The 21,083-nt window shown below is 38.0% G+C and overlaps 1 protein-coding gene across 8 annotated transcripts in view; it reads left to right on the top strand.

The window, feature by feature from the left end:
- Window positions 1-21,083, top strand: part of wscd2 (WSC domain containing 2) — a 61,939-nt gene that overhangs the window by 20,599 nt on the left and 20,257 nt on the right. For 2 of the 8 annotated variants that reach the window (XM_081366072.1, XM_081366071.1), the window contains exons 2-4: window positions 3,623-3,715; window positions 17,643-17,757; window positions 19,196-20,076. In XM_081366072.1, coding sequence (XP_081222198.1) covers window positions 19,650-20,076 — 427 coding nt within the window. In that variant the 5' untranslated portion in view covers window positions 3,623-3,715; window positions 17,643-17,757; window positions 19,196-19,649. Of the gene's footprint in view, window positions 1-3,622; window positions 3,716-7,037; window positions 7,171-17,642; window positions 17,758-19,195; window positions 20,077-21,083 lie in introns of all 8 variants that reach the window. The other 6 variants (XM_081366075.1, XM_081366070.1, XM_081366073.1 and 3 more) reach the window with 6 other exon arrangements.

The raw sequence follows: 21,083 nt of genomic DNA, 5'->3' as shown, positions 1-21,083 counted from the left end.
GTCGCAGTAAGTGATGTTTGCATTTAAGATGCCTGGGCTGTCAGAGGATGTGCAGTCATGCCAGCATAAACATAAATCTGTTGTTAATGCTTGGCTCAGAAAATGATTTCATTTTAAAATTCAACAGCTTTAACTTACTGGCACTTTTAGCACTGATTGAGTTTACTGGCCGTTCAGAAACTCAAGAAAGTGTGTTATTTTTCAGATGGTAAAATACTTTTTCCTATTCCAGCTTAATATGCAGAGACAAATCTAAGTAAACCATTAGTGTACACACTGGCTTGCTTTGTTTGTTTGAGAATCCCGACCATCCCAGCATAGCAAAATCGACTCAGCAAATTGTTTGAGTTTGGGGTAGGGCAACGGTTTGCTCATACAGTAGTAGGACAGCAGGAGTTTTTTGAAAACAATCACTTTTTTTGCAGTTGATTCTAGTGATACGAATATGGCTCACCTCGCTATTAACAATAGATGTTATTCACTACACTAAACATGCTGTACTCACTAATTTCTGGCAGCATTATCAACAAACAATTAGGGCTCAAAATAAGACTTTATGATGGTGTTTCCTCTGTTTCTCTTCATCAATGCAGAAAAGATAAACTATTGAGCTTTTTGATCTGTTACAAGGAAAGCCTGAAGAATGGGTTGAGTGCAGAGCAGCCGTATACATCTCATCCAGATTTTAAGATTAGTCCCGGATTATCAGCAACACTGAGCTTTTTCAGTAAATAATACTCAAGTAAACGCTGTTTGGACAGGTGGTGGGATATGAGAGAACAGAGCAATATTTTCTTTTTTTCTTTTTGTTGTGAAGCTCTGATTTTTTTTGTTTTAGTTTTTTTTGGATGTTGGTTTCCTATGCATCTTTGTAAATTTATAATAATTCATTAAATTAATATATAATTTACAGTTGTCCCTGCTAACCAATTTCTTGCATGGAAATCTTTTATCTTTCATATCTCTCATAGGGCTCATTGGCCACATATTAAATTAAATTTGGTAAGTGAGTCACTTACCGTTCACTTACTGTTCATTAAGGTTTATTTTTTGCAATAATGATGGGCTTGACTGTTTGTTACATGTATGTTATGAATGTTATAGCTTACATAATTTACACATACCTCATGCAAAACTTTTTATGAATCAATCAGTTGGCAGTCTGGCCAGTTGGTCTAATGATTTGCTTCTTAATTAGCTTCTGTTTCAAAAAATGAAATGTAAAAAATAAAAAGTCTGGCCAGATGTTTTAAATCCTCTGTGAATGATATATACTGTAAGAACTTTCACATGCCCACTGGAATGAGCTGGATGCAGTCTGGTGAGGTTTGTGTGAGTTATTATGAAGGTGTGAGCAGGGGGTGTTTGAAAGCTGGCCTCCAGATGCTACTGTTTTGTCAACCTTTTACAGCTAAGCCATGACTAATTTATTTACTGCATGGATGATGGACCTTAGGTCGGTTTGATTAATGACCATGTTAAAGCAAGAATCTTGCTGTTTTAGATCAAAATAAGTTTAGAAGTGAGACTAAAAGTAGAAACGCCATATAAAGATAATAGGGAAAGTATAGGGCATGATACCATATGAGTAAAGTATCTAATCCTTAGTCATTTTTATATAAATCTAAGAGGTGTATCACCATATAGCCTATAGTTAGGGACTTGCAGAAGACAAAATGAGCTATGTATAGTGGAATTAATGGGACCCTTTAAATATCTATCAGTGTGACCAAAACATCACATTCTCAGTCATTTTATGTTAATGTAATGATATACAGTACATCACAATATTTGCAGAAGACAAAACAAGCTATGCATAGTGGTTCTTAAAGGTCAAAGGGGAATTAATGGGAACGTGGCCAGGCTAATTATAGGCTTTTTGACTTTATCGCACATAACCAAGATAAAGAGGCTGGCTGCTGACAGTTAGAGATTTATAATGGTGAACTAATGGTGACATTATTCAAGGTCAGTCTGTTGGTCTCCTTTTAATGATGGAGACCTGACTAAGGCAGCTTCCATAGGGGCCTGGCTTGAACATTTGGTAATGATCTTGAATGGTTTATGTGGTTTAGCGAATGGAGGAGAAAGTGTGATTTTTTCCAGCAAAGAGTTTCAAGGACTGTAGGAGAAGGAAATAAAGTACCTATCCAAAGAGACAGTTATAAAGAAGTCTATATGAAGATGGAGGCATTCTGTTTTGTTTGAGAAGCTAGTGGCTGATATTAATCAATAACTGAATCATTGTGAATGAATGAATGAATTTGATGAATTGAAATCTGTAGGTTCATTAACTAATTCAAACCATTGTTTCATTTCATCTGATATGCTTCACAGCTGTAAGGCAGCCATCTCAGCCGTCTCTTTATTGAAGGGTAGACTGGTTACTGAATGTGACCCGGGATAATGAAGAACTGATTGTGTGTGCGAGAGAGACACAGAGGACCCTGAGAAAGACGCTCCTGAAAGGGAGAGAGAACGAGAATAATAGGGACTTAAAAGTGGTCTTGAGATAACATTCACCTTGTCAGTAGGCTTGCAGCAAGCAATAATTACCCACTGAGAATGGCAGACCTGTGCTTGTTCAACAGTGAACTCTTCAGTCGGCTCAAAGGACGGCCTTTGTGGGTGTGTGTGAACCTGAGAGGGTGGCCGTACACAGGGCCACCACACTCTGGGGTCCTGCCAATGTTCACTCCCACTTTCAATCCAATCAGGATGTTGGATGAAATTACCAGACACAATGGTGGCAATGTGAGATCAACTTTCACCAATGGAATGGAATAGAACAGAATGAAAATGAATGGAAGTAAATGGCTAGGAATGGCACTCTGTATAATGGAATGAAATAGAATAGTGTGGAACACATTATGTGTAACAATAGAATGCAATGGATGGAATAGAAGGAAATAAAAGAGACAGGAAGGACTGTGAGATCCGCTTGCTCTGTTATGCACACACAGCTCTCCCGATCCATGGAATTTAGCCGTATTATGCTTAATTCCTTGAAATTAATTCCCATTCTGGAGTAATTAATGCACTCTGATGGAGATGATCAGTGAGAGTGAACGGGAAAGATAAACAGACTGCTGCTGTTTTAGGCTTTCCTCTGTCTTTTTTTCACCCGTATGCTGTGTTTGTTTTATTAATGCAGTCATTATACACCTGGTAATTACATGCTAATGGTGCAGGATCAAATCCGAACCAAAACAACCAAAAACACTGAAAATAATTAACCCTGTTAACTGAATGTAATTTAGACTGAGAGTAAGAGCATTATTGTGAGGTTGTGGGTCGCTTTAAATGGGGGGCGGCACAAAACATTGAGTGATTTGGATAATGTAAACTGTTCACAATGTCTTTAAGGGCATTTTTGCTTTTACAAAATGTTACAGTAATTTGCATACATAAGCAAGAATGCTTTGTGCTTTTGTACAGATTTTGTTTTGAAATAGTGTCAAAAATAGGTTGCAAGACCCTATTTAGTTGGTTGGTTTATCATTCATCTCAGCCTCCCTAAAGATCTGTGATTATGTGATGTCTCTGCAGGTTTACTGAAAGCAGTGGCCGTAAGTCGTTAATAAACTTTAAAGTTTGTAACAAGCTTTTTCTTTCCCTTTAGTCATTGAAGGAGTCCAATGCACACCTAGCTGTCCCAGACGAGTGCTCCACATCTCTCATGCGAATGCTCTCCATTCCCTTGAAACCAATCAAGGTTTGTGTTTGATTTAGAATAGCTGAAATTGAATTGAGGTTACAGATTTGCAGATTAAATGTACAGATTAATTTTGAATTTTAAATCTGAATTTTGCCAACCCTGGCAACCACAGTTAATGAGACCATACTGACACCTGTCGTTTGATTGGTTTATTTAAAAAGTTGTACTTCTCACACTTTTGGGGTCAAGTTTGGGGTCGGTAAGATTTTTTTTATGTTTTTGAAATATCACAGATGCTGCATTTATTTAATCAAAATACAGTAAAAACTGTAATATTGTGAAATATTATTTCTGTTTAAAATAATGATTACTTAATTTATTACTATGATGACAGCTACATTTTTTAGCAGTCATTACTTCAGTCTTCTGTGTCACATGTTCCTGCAAAAATCCTTCTAATATGCTGATTTGGTGCTCAAGCAACAATTCTTTGGACGCTTTGAATAGTTCAAAAGAGAGTTTAAAAGAACAGCATTTAATTGACGTTTTGTAAAATGTAAAATGTTTTTACTGTTACTTTTTTGCAACGTCTTAAGTTTTCACATTTAAAAGTATTAATAAAAAAAAATAATAATAATTTTACTTACTGACCCTAAACTTTTGAATGCAAAAAGTTGCATTCAAAACAATGAATAAACTTTGCAATAGTTGTGGGCTTAAAGGGGTTAGTATTTCTTTCATTAATTACTCCCTAATGTTGTTCCAAATCCGTAAGACTTTCGTTCATCTTCGGGAACACAAATGAAGATCTTTTTTATGAAATCAGAGAGCTTTCTGTCCCTCCATATACACCTACGCAACTGACACTTTGACGCTTCAAAACGTTCATTAAAAAAATCGTAAAACTATTCTGTATGTCTTTTATTCACATATAAACATTGATCAGCGAACATAAACAGAAGCTCAACCTAACGTACTTGACACGCCAGAACAAACCTCATTGGTTCTTGCAGAAGCTCAAACGTGCTGCGTAACACACGAGAATGAACCACTGGTTCTCTCATGTCAACAAACATGCTTGAGCTTCCGTTTACCAGATCTGATGTGTGAATTGATGAATGTTAGTATGTGAATAAAAGCCTAAATTCAATCTGTTCATCATATAAAGCGATTGTGTCTCTTTAGAAAATTTGGACTAAACCCGCTCAATTCATGGATTAGTTTTATGATCTCTTTTATAACTTTTAAAACGTCAAGGTAGCAAAGTTGCACAGCTGTCTGTGGAGGGACAGAAAGGAACAGGTTTGGAACGACATGAGGATGAGTAAATAATGATAGAATTTTAATTTTTGGGTGAACTATCCCTTTAAGCCCCCCAAATCATCCTGCACAGCTCATCCTTCAGTCGGGACTGCTTTCATCCCTTGTCACCATGTACAAATAACAGTCAGTAGCACTCTGTTTAACAGCATTAACACAGTGTTTTAAAAACAGGATTTTAGATTAACTCTATTGAGACTACAAAAAATGTAAACCTCTGTGGTGGCAGTGGTCTAATGAGTCAGTCTTCACTTACACTGGCATGAGGCATTTCCCATATCTCTGTAGAAGTGTTTACTTTGGACAAATCATCAAACACTTTGCTCCTGCCAAAGAGGAGAGCTTAAACAATGCTGTCAGGCACATTAGGAATGTCAACATCTACAGTATTCCTGCGTATGATGGTGGTGGTGGTGGGGGGGGGGGGGTCTGACTTTTAGTGACGTGATGGGTACTACGAACAATTGTGATGTGCAATTATTCTGTCAACAGAGGAATCTTATCATTTCACCATTGTTGAATAAACCTGCTGAATAAACACAGCTCAGGATAGAGACCGTGTAATCAGTCAAAATGGCCAAAGTCTGCTTCACGCAGGTCGGATCTGCCAACCGGACTTCATGATGATGGAGGTTTTCTTCCCCCCAGCTAATGTATTAATATATTTCTGCAGCAGATTATTATAAACACGCAGTCTTTTCTTTCTCATGCAGGCACCTTTCTTCTTGTTGGCCCCTCCCGTTTGTGTTCTTCCGTTCATCTCGTAGTTCACCCTACTTCTGCAATTTATCTTCCGCCCACTCTCTCAAGACTCGCCAGCTCTTTGTCTTGCTCTCGCTCTCTTTCGTAGTCTCTTTTTCTTTTGCACTCTCAGCTCATTTTTTATTCATATTCAGAATGGTTTCTGAAAGGAGGAACGGAAACTTCAGTGCTGCATGCGGGCGCTCAGCAACAAGGACATTTGCAGCACACACCCACTCACAGGCGCTGACAGGCGTCTTTTTGTGTGCATGTACGCAGGCCATGTGTAGCCTTCCAGCACTGATTTTTTTTGTCCCTGACTCTTCATCGATTAAAAGGATAGTTGACAAAATAATTATATCACCCTCATGTCATTTCAAATCTGTTTGATGCCCTTTTTTCTGTGGAATACAAAAATGGATATTCTAAAGAATGTGCTGGTCCCTCTTTCCCATGCAGTTAAAATGAATTGGGTGCTTTCAAGTTTCAAAATAGGTTGCAATAGTTTTTTACAACCTGTAAAAAATAATTTTCCCTGATAATATTTCAACAATTATCAGCTTTTTAGAACTAATGATGCCAGATTGTGAATGAATCAAGCTTTTGATATAATCTGTCAAAATGGTTTTAAGGTAAAACAATTTTGTTTGCGCGGTTTCTCACACCATAATAGTAACAGGATGTTTAATAATACAGAAAACAAAAAGAGCACTCAAGGTGGATATTTGTAGGAAACAGGAAATGCAAATGTCTTCTATCGTTTGTCAGCGATGAAGCAGCTCAATATTACATGTGCAGCTTGAGAATGACTCAGACACTCAGTAAGTACTGATGAAAGGCTAGAAATGGCTTGTTCAGTCTAATTTGTGAACAAGCCATTTGTGAGTCAGACTCAAAAAAGAATCAGATCAGACTCAAAATAATAATTTGTCCATGAATTGGAGATGGCTATTGGAAATGGCTTCTTCTCTCAATGGTCAAGGAGAAGTAGAGCAATGTCATCTGATTTTCAGTGAACAGTGACACACAAAACTATCATATGGCTTTCATATAGACCACTTTTATGATATATTTATAGTGCTTTTGTGTCCTTTTGAAGTTTGACAGCTTCAGTTCCTGTTCATTGTAACTGCATGGAAAAAAGACCAGTACAGAATTTCTCCTTTTGTATTGCACAAAAGAAAAAGTCATACAGGTTTGGAAAGGCATGAAAGTGAGTGAATGATGACATTTTTGGGTGAACTTTCCCTTTAACATGGAAAGACTCAGTAAAACCTTCTTTATTGGTTTCTTGGTTCTCTGTCTCTCTCTCTCCCAGTCTCTCAACTCAGGAAGGATTTGAAAGACACAGTGCTCTCCTGACACATATCAAGAGCCGAATTATGTGTTCCTCCTGCTGTTCCATTGCTCTAATGAGACTAACCCAACTAGAGCTCTAGCTGAAATGAACGGTATTGCACTTAAATACTCATCCAGCAAGCCACTCTTCTCTTCTCTTCTCTTCTCTTCTCTTCTCTTCTCTTCTCTTCTCTTCTCTTCTCTTCTCTTCTCTTCTCTTCTCTTCTCTTCTCTTCTCTTCTCTTCTCTTCTCTTCTCTTCTCTTCTCTTCTCTTCTCTTCTCTTCTCTTCTCTTCTCTTCTCTTCTCTTCTCTTCTCTTCTCTTCTCTTCTCTTCTCTTCTCTTCTCTTCTCTTCTCTTCTCTTCTCTTCTCTTCTCTTCTCTTCTCTTCTCTTCTCTTCTCAATGGGCAAGGAAGTCATTTGGGTGGGAGGTGAGAAAATAATGACTAATATAGCAAGTTTTTGTGTGAAAATTCAGCTGCATACCTGAAATCAGCAATTAGTGTACCAATGTATTTTCCCCCCTAAAATGTAATGAAATCTTCAAATTTTTATAAGAAAACACTTTGCTATCTTCATCATTTGCTTGAGGGGGAGATTTGGTTATTTATCAGGGTTGAGTCTGGTTTTCTCTCACCTTTTGAGAGGAGTCAGTCTAGACTAAGAGGCTTTAGGAGCAAAAGACAGACAGGATTATAGTGTCTCACAGTCAGTTTACTGTTAAGTTTAGATGTCACATTTGACTTCTTTGTGTCTTAGGCTCGTTTACAGTACCAATTTTTTTTTTTTTTTGATTAACCAATTACATAATGTAAAAATTATTTACATGCTTAGTCTCAACTTTATTTAGTTTTTACTAATGTTAATTTAGTAATATTTGTATATTATCTATTTATAATATTTTTATATAATTTTAAATAATAATTTATAGATATTTTTATTATATGCATAGAAAAGAAGGTTCTTGGCTCTGATCTGGTGATCTGTGTGGGTGGGTGTTTGACTGACATTAGTCAGATAACAAAATCCATCCTGGCCAGGCTCAAAAATATTTTTATATTACTGGCCTGTTGATCCCTCTCCCTCTCCCTCTTTTGCTCAGATATGCTGAGGTCAGCGTGTGGCAGATTGAAGTAGATGGGCAGGCTTGTGTGTTTGTATTCGGTGCTTTGATTTTGTGATATTACTGTGTCCCAAAGGTTTATGATCCCTATATAAGAATATGACGTCCAAGTTACACCCAAGTGGGCTTTTGTTAACCCATTAAAAAAAGAATACAGTAATTTTGTATGTGATGTGTTGTAAATAAAGCGGGAAATCGCCGGGGGTTGGCAACAGCATCCAGGAAGGGAGAGCCACACTCCTGAGGAAAGATCAGTGAAGCGTTTTTCCGGCTTGGCTATAGTGTGGAAAAACAGACTGTTCCTCTAAGTTAATTAATGACGCTGTTGACCAAAGGTGACACAGGAAACACTGCCATAGTGAACTCTGCTGTGAGTGTGTGCATGTGACTGTTACTGCTTGAGTTGCCTTACTCAGCTTATCTCTTGATGTTTTTCTGTTCATCGAATCGGCTTGCATCAGTCTCTGTAATAAAAACAATGTTTGTTCTAGGAGCTAAATGTGTTGTTTGACTGATATGAATTGCAGTAAGAAATATGGTAAAAAAAACAGTCCGCGGGCAGTCGTTATAAAATGTTTAAGGTGATAATACTATACAATAATGTTTCATTTTGTTAAAATTAGTTAACTACATTAGTTAATGACCTAACAATGAACATTACAGTATTTAATAATCTTTGTTAATGTTAATTTCAACATTTAATAATACATTGTGAACACTTTACAATAAGATCTCATTCGTTTACAGAAGTGAATGAATTAACTAACATCAGCTAACACTGAGCAACATTCTTACAGCATTTATTAAGTAAGGCTTAATGCCCGACGAGGTGTCCATTGTCAGGTATTAATGGATGACGGCGAGGCGTGAACCGTCCGACGCGCAGCGGACTCCGCCGAAGTCCATTAATACCTGACAATGGACACCTCGAAGGGCATTAAAGGGTTAGTTCACCCAAAAATGAAAATTCTGTCAGTAATTACTCACCCTCATGTTTTTCCAACCGCGCAAGACCTTCGTTCATCTTCGGAACACAAATTAAGATATTTTTGATGAAATCTGAGCCATGTCTCACTCCTCCATAGGCTGCTATGTGACCGAAACTTGCTGGCCCAGAAAAGTTATTAAAAAGATCGTTAATATAGTCCAAGTGACTCCAGTGGCTCAATCTTAAGTATATCAAGCGACGAGAATACTTTTTGTGCGCAAAAACAAACAAAAATAACGACTTTATTCCACTTTTCATTTCCTTCTTACGCAGTTGGAACAACATGAGGGTGAGTAATTACTGACAGAATTTTCATTTTTGGGTGAACTAACCCTTTAACCCGCTTATACCATGGTCACTTGCCAAATAACACATTTTTAAAACATTAGTTTATATTTTAATTAGTTTTACAATCGAAATCTAAACTTTTTACAAACAATAACTTGGTTTCCCTGGTTACGCCTGACGGTTTATTTACTAGGCTAGGTGTCCTCTATCACTTTTTAATGGACACCCTGCAGCCAATCAGAATCGAGTATTCACCCAGACCATGGTATAACCTTTGCTATTACACGGCTTGATTCTGATTGGTCAATCGCGCCATCCAGTGGTATGTTATTCCTCGATAACAACCGCTGAAAACAGATAGCACAGGCTCATCCGGGTTACTGAAGTCAGCAGCGCTTGCTAGGAAAATTTTTCCTCGTGGAAGTTTTGCTTTTTGTGAGCTAATAACATATTAAAACGTTTTTGCAGAACTATGCCCCCTCTGGCGACAAGCGAAACTGCAACCAGAGGTGTGCACACTCATGACGTCACTCCCAGTCTCAAATTCCGTCCCGAATCCCTCTTATTTATTTTACTGTACAGGATTATAGAGGCAATCGCATTGCCCATCAGGCAATTGTTTAAGCATGTATGGGTTAGAAAAACAGGTATTTTTAACATGAAATGTTGCGCAATGCACCTTTAATTATGCCATCCAGTATCATGGCCTCGCTCTCTCTTGTTTCATAACTAACAGGTACGATTTTAAAACAGTTTAATCTGAAATCAGGATCTCTTATCCCCATAATTATTTATGTGGCGAAATTCTGTGTAATAAGTGGTATGACTATTTACCGTATCCCTTAAATGTCTGTCTAGTTTGAACTTGCCACGCTAGCAACTGCTTATGTGAGGCGTCATTGAATATATGGGGTTTAATGAGAATAACAGCAAAACATCTAATCAGTTCAATGCTCATTATCTTGATTGGAATAGCTTGAAAGTTTCAGGTCAGTAATTTTTGAAATACAGCTATTACTTGGATGCATAGCAATCATGCAATAAGTCAGATATTTCTAGATTTATTCGCTTACTTTTCTGCCTGCAGACGTCTAAGAAATAAAAAGCATTAAAAGCTCTATTTGCTAGGCCTTTTAGATAGATTGACAAAGTCAAGAGTTATGTTCTGTTTTGGTCATGTTTCTTTGTGTTTTGGTTCTGTCTTCCTTGTCTGCCTGTTTGACCCAGTTTCTCAGCTTTGATTATCATTCTGGGGTACGTTTCCCGAAGCCAACTATGGCCGCAAGTTCCGTCGTTACCAACACAATTCAATGAAACTTGCGACCGTAGTTGGCTAACAATGCTTTTAGGAAACGCACCCCTGATCAGCTGTTGTTAATTAACTTGTTTGTCCTTGTGTATTTACACCCTGTGTTCGTTCTGTTCTTTGTTCTGTCTTTGTCAATGTTGTGGTATTGTTTGTGGTATTATAAGTTCGTTTCCATGAGTGCTTTTGAATTAAAGACCTTATTTATTCGTCTTTGTGAGCTTACTGGTGTACAACAACTCGCGACAGCATGACGCAGACAGTTTCATACCATTTAAAAAAAAAATTTAGTAACATAATGCTAGCCAAATTATTTTAGCACATTGGCTTGTTCAGTGTATATTTTTTGTAGATGTGGCAAAACTCTTTTTGTTATCCTTCAGTGCTCAAACTATAGATAGAAATGTGAATCCTTTAAAAAAAGAAGAAAAAAAAAGCTGTACAGCCTCCCAACAGTTGATGAACTCTACACACGTTTTAATACAAGATGCAGGACTCATAAAGTGAGCGGATCTGAGGAAAAACAAGCATTGCCAAATGCACATGGAATATCATGAGCAAGATCAGTGCTATTGTACAGCACATATGTGATGGGATTACTGTTCTTTCAACCTATTTTTGTTGGCTCCGTTTTACTATGTCCATACCTCCTTCTGTTTCCCCAGATGAATAAAAGCATGAGGATTGAGGGTAATGGACTATGTAATATTATAAAGATTACAATGAGGCACTTCTCTCCAATCCCTCAGTTTAAGCTTCACTGTAAAACCCAATGCTCTTATTGTGCTGGCCATAGAAGCATTACAGTCACTATTAGCTGATGTTAGACATTTTGATTGAAATAGCTTCTAGGTGTCAGCACAATGGAGATACAATTAGACATAGATATTCCCTTACCTTTGCGGTCTAATACATTCTAAATATATATTTCCTCTTTTTGTCTAGATGCCTATTTTTAGGGTTTAATCAGCTATATCTCATTTCCTACCATGCAGTTTTAATGCCATGTTTTCATGACATGTACAGTATTGCACTGTTATTTTTAGGTTTTGTTTTGAGCTTTATGTATTTTCAGAAGGCTGTGAAGTGCAATAGAAAAACTGTTTAGATACAGGGTAATTAAATCATTTATAATTTTTTAGTTTTGGTGTAGACCTGAACCAGCAAGCAATAGCCGTCATTTCACCACCTAGGTTAACTGTTAAAGGTACTGTAACTTTTTCACTCTAGTAAAGCATAAAAATACCATAATATGTTTGCAGATATCTAGCAAACATGCTGAGTTCACATACTCGTTTCTCTGAAAAACACTTCTACAGCCAGTTATTTTACTTTGAAATGTGTGTTCCGTGTTGGAATGTGTGTTTATGTTTTTGTCTGTGTGATCTCGCCCACTGCTAGTTCACCCAATAGTATTTCGACACCCAGGGATGCCAGTTGGCAGGAAACACAGCTTATTGCAGCCAGCAAACAAACTGGGTCAGAGATTGCAGATTCTACCCAACCTTAAAAGCCTAGGTATTCATCTAAAAATCTCTATGAACGAGAGCATATTAAAACGCGAATAAATCAACTCGTCAACTTACATGAGTCTCCTCGGCTTTCATTGTCAATTGTGCTCGTTCCTGTTGCGTGTCCTCAAACTGGCAACCCGCGTGAGCACCGCGTCTGAGGTGGAGGGGGCAAGGGAAACAACGATCTCCAATATTTTGAATTTGGACTGCAGTACCGATTTCGACCACTAGCTGTCATTCTTACAGACTGCACCTTTAACTATAGACCCGATATTGTCCGGCTATTAGTAACCCAATTCTAGCCAAAATAACCTTGAATTTGGATACATGTAATTTTTGCCAAAAATAACTTGCGAGATGTATGATATTCCATCATGTAAGCAAAGTCAACAGTGATTACAAGGTGTTTGGTTTCATTTCTTTGACATATTCTATGCGTAGCCTGTGCGTCTATTGTTGAGCTATGGTTAGACGTCTATTCAATTTTCACTGACAGCCCAAATTTTGCCTTGTTTTAGCCTAGCCCAGTGGTTCTCAAATTTTTTTCATAGCTCCCCCCTTAAACCTTTAAAAAAATCTGCCCCCCCCCAAAATAAATAAATAAATAAAATAAATAAAAACGGAAAGATAAAAAAAAGGTGCAATGAAAAACACCTGCAATAGTTTCACTTCATTATTTCATATAACAGTAAGAAAGAATAATAATATAGAACTTAACTTTTAATTTAAATAAAACAAAAACATTTAAATATTTCAGTGATGCTTTGGATGAACCATATATAAAAGCGCAAATGTATGACTGCTTTTGACAGTGCCTCACGTCACAAGCTCAGCTTCTTGTTCGTCTTTTCACTGGAACACGCAGAGCAGCGGAGTGGCGAGTTCACAATAGCAGCTGGAGTTTTGGTCCGCTGAAGAGGTTTTGAGAACCACTGGCCTAGACGTCTGGGCTGTGTTTGGACGGCTATTAGACGTCTTTTAAATGCAAAATTGCTTGTTGGGGAGTCTGACATCAGAGTATGAAACCATTTTCTGAACTCAAGTGCACACAAGCAGTTCGTATACGGTATTGGGAAAAGACACACTTGTCAAGATCTCAAAGAGGTTGTCTTGAGCGCTCAGATAACCCACTTCTCTCACCTGCTACACCCAGGAAAATGGCCTTAAGTGGCGTGTAAACCCTAGTAGCAGGATCAAACGGAGGAGTGGAAATCCCTGCAGATTCTCACTGAGAAATTGTTATGTGGCTGCCAGGTCGTTTGAGCAGGCACACCAGTAATTAATTGCAGTTGGGCATAGAGCCAGTAACAGGCACATGCTAAGAGATCAGACATCCCTCTAATTAAAATGACTGGCATGAAAACAGCAGGGTGAGGCAGCCTTTATGTGCCTAAAACAGGCTTTAGCCATGTAACTTATCCAGTCAAGAGATATGATGTCAAGTGCAGTTCATGGGTGTAGGTTGGGGTACATGTTCCTAACAAAGTATAGAGACTAGTTAAGTCCTTTCCATTAAAATAAATGTATTTTTAATTAATTGATTAACAGGAACCAGGGAAGCCGTCTTGCACACTACTGCCTCAATGTTTTATATGTGGCATATTCTGCTCGCACCGAGACGCTGCACTCATGTTTTCTGTAACCTAAGGACACAGTACAGGGAAAATATCAGCTGGTACATCGAGAAAAAGTAGTTTGCCAAACTTTACAGTTTGCCCTAGTTTTAGTTCTTTGTCCTATTGATAAAATGTAAATTTTAAACTATTAATTGTTGAACATATGCATAAAGTAAACTCCTTAAGCCAATATCTAGTCTTAAGGTATATGAATGGAAATAACTTTCACATTTTTAATCACTTGGTGAAATCACTTTATACTATAAATGTATTTATTTGTATGCTGTATAAAATAAACAAGCTGCTCATTTTTATAAAATCATGTTTTATTGTTTGGATGTTTTTATTCTGTGCACAAAATACACGCTTAAATAAACAATCTTTCTGCTGATGAGCTGACAATTTCACCCATGTTGGCGAAGGCATGGCGCATCTGTGGTATATCAAATAAAATGACACCTAGTAAGTAAAATATGGTCTGATATGTTGAAATGTGACAGTAAATACACAAAGGCAATATTAGGTAGATCACTCGGGCATTCATTGCAAATGTAAGTGCTTGTCAAAGTTTAAAAAATGCTGGTCTGTGGCAAGATCTTGCGGCCTGTAGATTCTAATGTAAACAGCATTACGGTAGCTGTGGAATTCAGCCTTTAATCTGAAGTGAAAGCCATAGCTGCTGAACAAAGAAAACATGAGGAGGCAGAGTGAGAGAGAGACGGGCCCCTGTGGTTCTGGGGTCATGACACTTTAATGGGGAAATGCTGATGCTGTCATTTTTAACGCACTACATGAGGTCCCGCTCTGAACTATTGGCAGGGATTGGGGAATGTCTGCTTTTTACTCAACTAAAGATAGTTTCATGTGTGCTCAGAATAATGTAATCTCTACTACAAAATAAATCCTAAATAAATAAATTTCCCTTCTGTCAGTCAGAAGAATCAGCTTCTGTAGTGTGATTATAGATAATGATTTTAAAATGAATAAAATTAATAAAAACGGCAACAACATTAAACTAAATGTTGATGTTTTCAAGTGAATGTGAGTTGTGCATTGCAAAAGTCTCATCCATGAGTCTAGAGTGTCGACTTGATAAGATGTAGTGGACAAATGATATATTGCCAAGGCAGATATATCAGCTGATATTTGGCATTTTTTTATATATCGGCACTAGCTGATACGTTTTTCAGTTTGGACAATGTGTAGGAAAGGGGACTTTTATTTTGACAGCACTGAGAACACCAGCGCCTGAACGCACAGCACTCCCATTCTCCGTCTTCATTAGTTCACCATTTCTGTTTAACAGTTCTGTCTAATACGTTATTAAACAAAGAAAGTAAATGGCATTAATAAAAAAGTATTTGCTTCTATATTGTTAGTAATAGAAAGTCAAACAGTATACTTTTTTATTTACTATTAGCATTCACTCTCCTGTAACACTGGTAGATAACCACATCTCTTGGCAACTTGCTGACATCCATCTGTATTCTTTACAGAACCTGCCAAACCACAATCACACATGGAGAGAGCCACTTACATAATTTATGATAGGAAACATTTGTTGTTGCTCTATCAAAAATGTGTTTTCCTCAAGGAAATGTTTCTTTAATTTACTGTAAATGTTGTGATTTTTGGGTAGTTTTTTAATTTTATAGCTACAGTTTTTTTCCATATATTTTCTGACAGTTTAGCATGTGAAAACAAAACCCAAAATACAATTCCTCATTGTGTGAACTGCTTGGGTGCATGGAGAGTGTGAAAAGACATCCATGGACTTTCCCCACCTGACCCCAGAGACTTTATTACTTCTATTGCCCAATCAGTCAAATGGGAAAACAAAGAGTTTTGCACTTGTTTAAAGACTCAGAGTTAAGCTGAAGGTTTACACTCTGTATGTGACAGTGACAGCGTGGGCGGTCCCACAGGAGCAGTGGTATTTTTTATTTACAGTTGGGCATGTGCAGGAAGGGCCTGTAATGGCACTGTGGCGCTCTGTGTGCTGATGCGCAGTGGCTTGCCTCCTCTAGCAGTAATGGAGTGGGTATTTATGGAAAAGCCTGTGGACTGTAACCTGAGGTCATAGCCCTTAACTCAAGCAAGCCAAGATTAATTCTGACTTGGTCTGCCCACGAGTCTCTCCTTCTGAAACTTTTTCAGCTTATTTGGAGTGAATGTGAAAAATATCCATCAAAGAATGTCAAACTTCAAAGAATAGGTCAAACCATTTTTAAATATCCTGCTACCCTGAGAATGTCCTCCAAGTTAATAATGATGTGTGTAGAGATCAGTGTTAAAGGAGAACTCCGGTAAATTTTAACATTGAGCTCATTTTTTTGTAAATTTGGAGTGCTGTCAGTACAGAGAACAACGACAAAAATCGGTGTTGCCTACACCGTGTTATCCTCTTTTTAAAATTTGCACCCTGTTGACTTCAATGGGGCAAGTTTTAAACCTGCTTTTAGCCTCTTAACATCCTTGATGTGTCATTACAAGTGCACAGCCAATGTGAGTGATTCCTTCAGAGTGAATGCGGGTGAATCTGACTGCAGTAGATGTGAAAGATATGAATAAAAATTATGTTATTTCAGCCAGCGCTCATACCTGTATTTACATCCTGTTTTCGGTTGAAGTCCACAGTAGTCGATTGTCGAGTTCAGGCGCATGATCGTACGTACTAAACCTATGCGCGTGAACTCGACAATCGACTACTGTGGACTTCAACCGAAAACAGGATGTAAATACAGGTATGAGCGCTGGCTGAAATAACATCATTTTTATTCATATCTTTCACATCTACTGCAGTCAGATTCACCCATGTTAACTCTAAAGGAATCACTCACATGACCTGTGCACTTGTAATGACACATCAAGGATGTTAAGAGGCTAAAAGCAGGTTTAAAACTTGCCCCATTGAAGTCAACAGGGTGCAAATTTTAAAAAGAGGATAACACGGTGTAGGCAACACCGATTTTTGTCGTTGTTCTCTGTACTGACAGCACTCCAAATTTACAAAAAAATGAGCTCAATGTTAAAATTGACCGGAGTTCTCCTTAAGGTTAAATATAAAGAATTAACTACAAACCATTAATGTTTGACAGTGAGAAAATCTAATATTTTTGTCTTCATTTTTTATTAGTGTATCAGTTTTGTAATTTACTATAAAACCTAACAAATTTATTTTTGTGAAATGTTTTGCTTGAAAAGTGTGCCTGCTCTGAATTACAGTACCTTGCTTTAAAAATAAAATAAATGGCATTTGTTTTGATATTTTGTTACTGAATGCGATAACATTCATATATTTTAACTGTGACTTTTGTGGGCCAGTGTGGGCCTCAATGTTTTTGATCGTAGATCCAATAGTTTATTATTAGTGTCTTTATTTTAATTGATCTGCGCTCTTTACTATATCACACTAACAGACGCCCATGTGTCTCCAAGAAGTCGTGAGTTTTATCACAAGAAAAAAACACACACACACACACACACACACACACACACACACACACACACACACACACACACACACACACACACACACACACACACACACACACACACACACACACACAAACACACACACACACACACACATTTACAAGCACTTTTAAAGGCATGGGTCTACAAAGTTAAAAAACATGTGCTTAAGGCAAATAAAAAAAAAGAGCTTACACTAAGTGAAATCCTTGACACCCTGGTGTGCAACATGAATTTAAATGAATTTTCCCTCTCTTTCCCTCCCCTCTCTGTAGGAACTGAGCTATATCTACGCTGAATGAAGTCTGTGTGCTGCTGGTTTAGAATGTTGTCACGATAACATCAGCCTGACTCCGCTCTGACTGCAGCAGGTGGGAGCCCAAGGGTCAGGTAACGGTGACATTGGGTCATTGTGTGCCCAAACACACACACACACACACACACACACACACACACACACACACACACACACACACACACACACACTCACATGCACATTCATGCAAAGTCTGTAGCGAGATGTTAGCTACGGAAATTTCCGTTACCCTCGGAATGAGGCTGATTATGACTGCTTGTTTAAACACTATGCCTGAATATTTTTGCCCACTGTGGACACTGGGGTCTTTGAGAGAACTGGAATGGACTACTTCCATCCTGTTTTGCTCTACAAGTTATTCACTGGAAAAATATTTTTTTTTGTTTTGTTTTCTAGTAAAAAATTTCTAAACTAGTTAATTTACTAATGAAGAAAAATTGTGTCAGATAATAAGACTTGTTTTTAGTTAGCAGTTACCTCACTGTGTTTTGACTACATTCAGATTTATGGTACAATTTTTTTTTAACATACATTTGTATTCAAAGTCTTTATACCAGTTTTGTTTCTCGAGTAAATTTTCAAGTATAAATATCTAAAAATCCTTTAAACAAGATATTGTAGATATATTTATAAAATTCACAAATGTACACAGGAAGTCTTGTTTTTAAATCTAACAGTTTTTGTGAGGTTTATGGTTAAAACAAAATGCCAATTTATTTTCCCTTCATACATTTTGTAAATTTCTCAAAAAAAATTGCCTTTCATTGTTTTAAAAAATGCTTTAAATGTAAATGTTTTCAGGTTTTCTAATGGGTATGAAAAATAGACTTGACTTATTAAGATCTGAATACGCACCATTTGCATTTTTTCTCTTATTAGAAAAATATTATTTAGGAAAATTGCAGTGTTCGGGAAGCTACTTATTACTTAATATTGTGCTAAGAAGTAAGATTGTGACATCATTGTGACACATAATTATTTTCCTCTGTGTGAAACACATTTTTGGTTGTTTCATTCATTCTTTGGCACTGTGTATCCCTGAGTGGTGTGATGTAGTTTTGTTACGAGAAAAGAAGAGATCAACAGAAGAACAAATGCATTTTAAATGACTCTTTTAATGTCCTAAAGATGTTCTTTAAATCACAAGATGAACATTTTAATTATAAATATCAGCCTTGTCATCTGGAAATATCTGTAAAAAAGACAAACATCCTCAAGCCTAACAGCTTTTGGACATAATTAAGACATGACCGGTCTCTGTCTTTTTCAGTGTAGCTGTTGCGTAAATGTGTACAGGCTCTTGTTGGCACATTTCTGCTCACTGCAGAGCCGGGCACTTAAAAGTGTCTCGCTTCTGTGTTTGATGGTTTGGGTGTTCATGAATCTGCTGCATTCTGTTATTGAATTCTAGCTCTATGCCCTTAATCGCTTTCAGATATAGTGCTTTTCTTTGCTCAGAGACCTCATCAGCATTTACTTCTTTTTCAATATCTGTCATGTTATGTTTTTCAGTCTGTGAGTGAGGACTGAGTCAGGAATGAATCAGCGCTGCTTTTGATTGACGGACAGCTCGGTGAGAAACAAGGCCTCTGGAGAGCGAGAGTCCGATAACAGGAGTGAAAGCGTCGCCACGGCAATATCATCTTTCAGTCTTCACTGCCACTCGTCTTTCACAACATGGCCCCTGCTGTAGCACCGTTCACTTCTATCGCTGTCTCTTCGAGGACATAGAAAGACACCGGACACACGGCATTCCTGGATACTGCCGCAGAGGAAAGCTGGGGAAGTGTCTTCAGGTCCGTAACAGATGGACAAACTGTGTTAAACATCAGTACCGTCACCTTTACAACTACTGTTTCCGAGTTAGGTAATCGTTTTAGTGGTTCAAAGGGACTCGCAGTACAATGAACGTTTTAGGAAGGTGCTGTCTCTGATTTTATATGTTTCTGTGCAACTTCAAAGGCCAATGCGTGTGGCTCGAGAGCCCATCATGGCCAGAACGCTGCTGAAGATCCACCGCTATTTCCGGCGTAAACCGGTACGCTTTTTCACCTTCATCCTCCTCTACCTCACTGCTGGCAGCCTTGTTTTTCTCCACTCCGGCTTCTCCAGCGATACTTCCACCACTAGCGCCTCTGGAAGCGGTCGTGACCCACTTATATCCGAAGGTGGGGGCGGCACAGGTGGTGGGAGCTCTACCTCTGATGGTCTGGTGCTCCTGAGGAGGGTGTTTAAGGAAACACAGAGAGCACCCCGGAGATTTGGACCACCGTGGATGAAGGAAAATAGAGCACAGGATGCACCGGAGTGGGCCGGAAGAGGAGTCGATCATACCAGCAGTTGGAGCCATGGTGCCAAAGGAAGAACCACCAAAGAGATGGATGATGGGAGAGGTAGGAACATTCCCCTCAATGGCACCAAAAATGTAACATCTGTTTTAACTTCTGAAATAGACAGACCATCCTGACCAGTTATAGTGGTATATAATGACCTGATGTTAACCAGAACTTAGAGAACAATGTATAGAAAGACTTTTGGACAAACCAGTAGCAATGTATTTCTATACTAGTTCAACCTGATTAATTCTACTCTACAAAAAAATCATTTTCACTATCGATATCTTTGTCTTGTTTTCAGTAAAAATATTTCAACATCCTTAAAGGGGTCATGACATGAGAAATGCCTTTTGTATACCTAATATAAAATGTCTTTGTACCATTAAAACATCCTGCAAGTTACATAGCTTATAACATCTTCCTTATTTTAAACAAAGTGTTTATTTAATCAAGCTCCAAAAACGGCAAATTTTAATATCTGTGATGTCACACGGGTAAATACCTTTATAGGACTGCCCCCAGAGCAAGACATTGACGAATAGTTGTACTGTACATCATCGCACTCTAGGCCCCGCCCACTGGCATTCAGTCATTGACTGAATGTCTGACATGTGCCTACACTGGATGTGAGCGTTGTGTCACGTCGCGACAAAAGCTAACAGAGCCCATTATAATCACTGACGCTGTCAACACTGGATACATTATACAGAAGCGCGTTCACTTTCTGACATACTCCACACGCTTAAGTCTGTCGACAGGACAAATGGAAGAGTGAAATAATGTTCGCTGACACATCCAGTTTAAAAAGCTAATTTGCATCTTGTACAGACTTCCGAAGGATCTCGATGTGAGAAACAAGTTCATGACTCGGTGTCCTGGATCGCGTCAGAGGATTATATGTTTGTTCGGAGCATTTTGTTTTGTAAACAAGGCACAGTGTAATGGAGAGTTCGGAAAGAAACTTTTGTAGAAGGATGAAGCAGTCAGCTGTATTGGATCTGACAACATTACATCACAATGTTCATGATCAGACGTACGGCTGTGTCAGTGTCCTTATTAGCACA

Source organism: Scardinius erythrophthalmus, assembly GCF_964197995.2.
Source record: "Scardinius erythrophthalmus genome assembly, chromosome: 5".
NCBI classification, from domain to species: domain Eukaryota; kingdom Metazoa; phylum Chordata; class Actinopteri; order Cypriniformes; family Leuciscidae; genus Scardinius; species Scardinius erythrophthalmus.
Note: the sequence above shows the minus strand (reverse complement) of the source record. Positions and strands in the feature narration are given on the sequence as shown.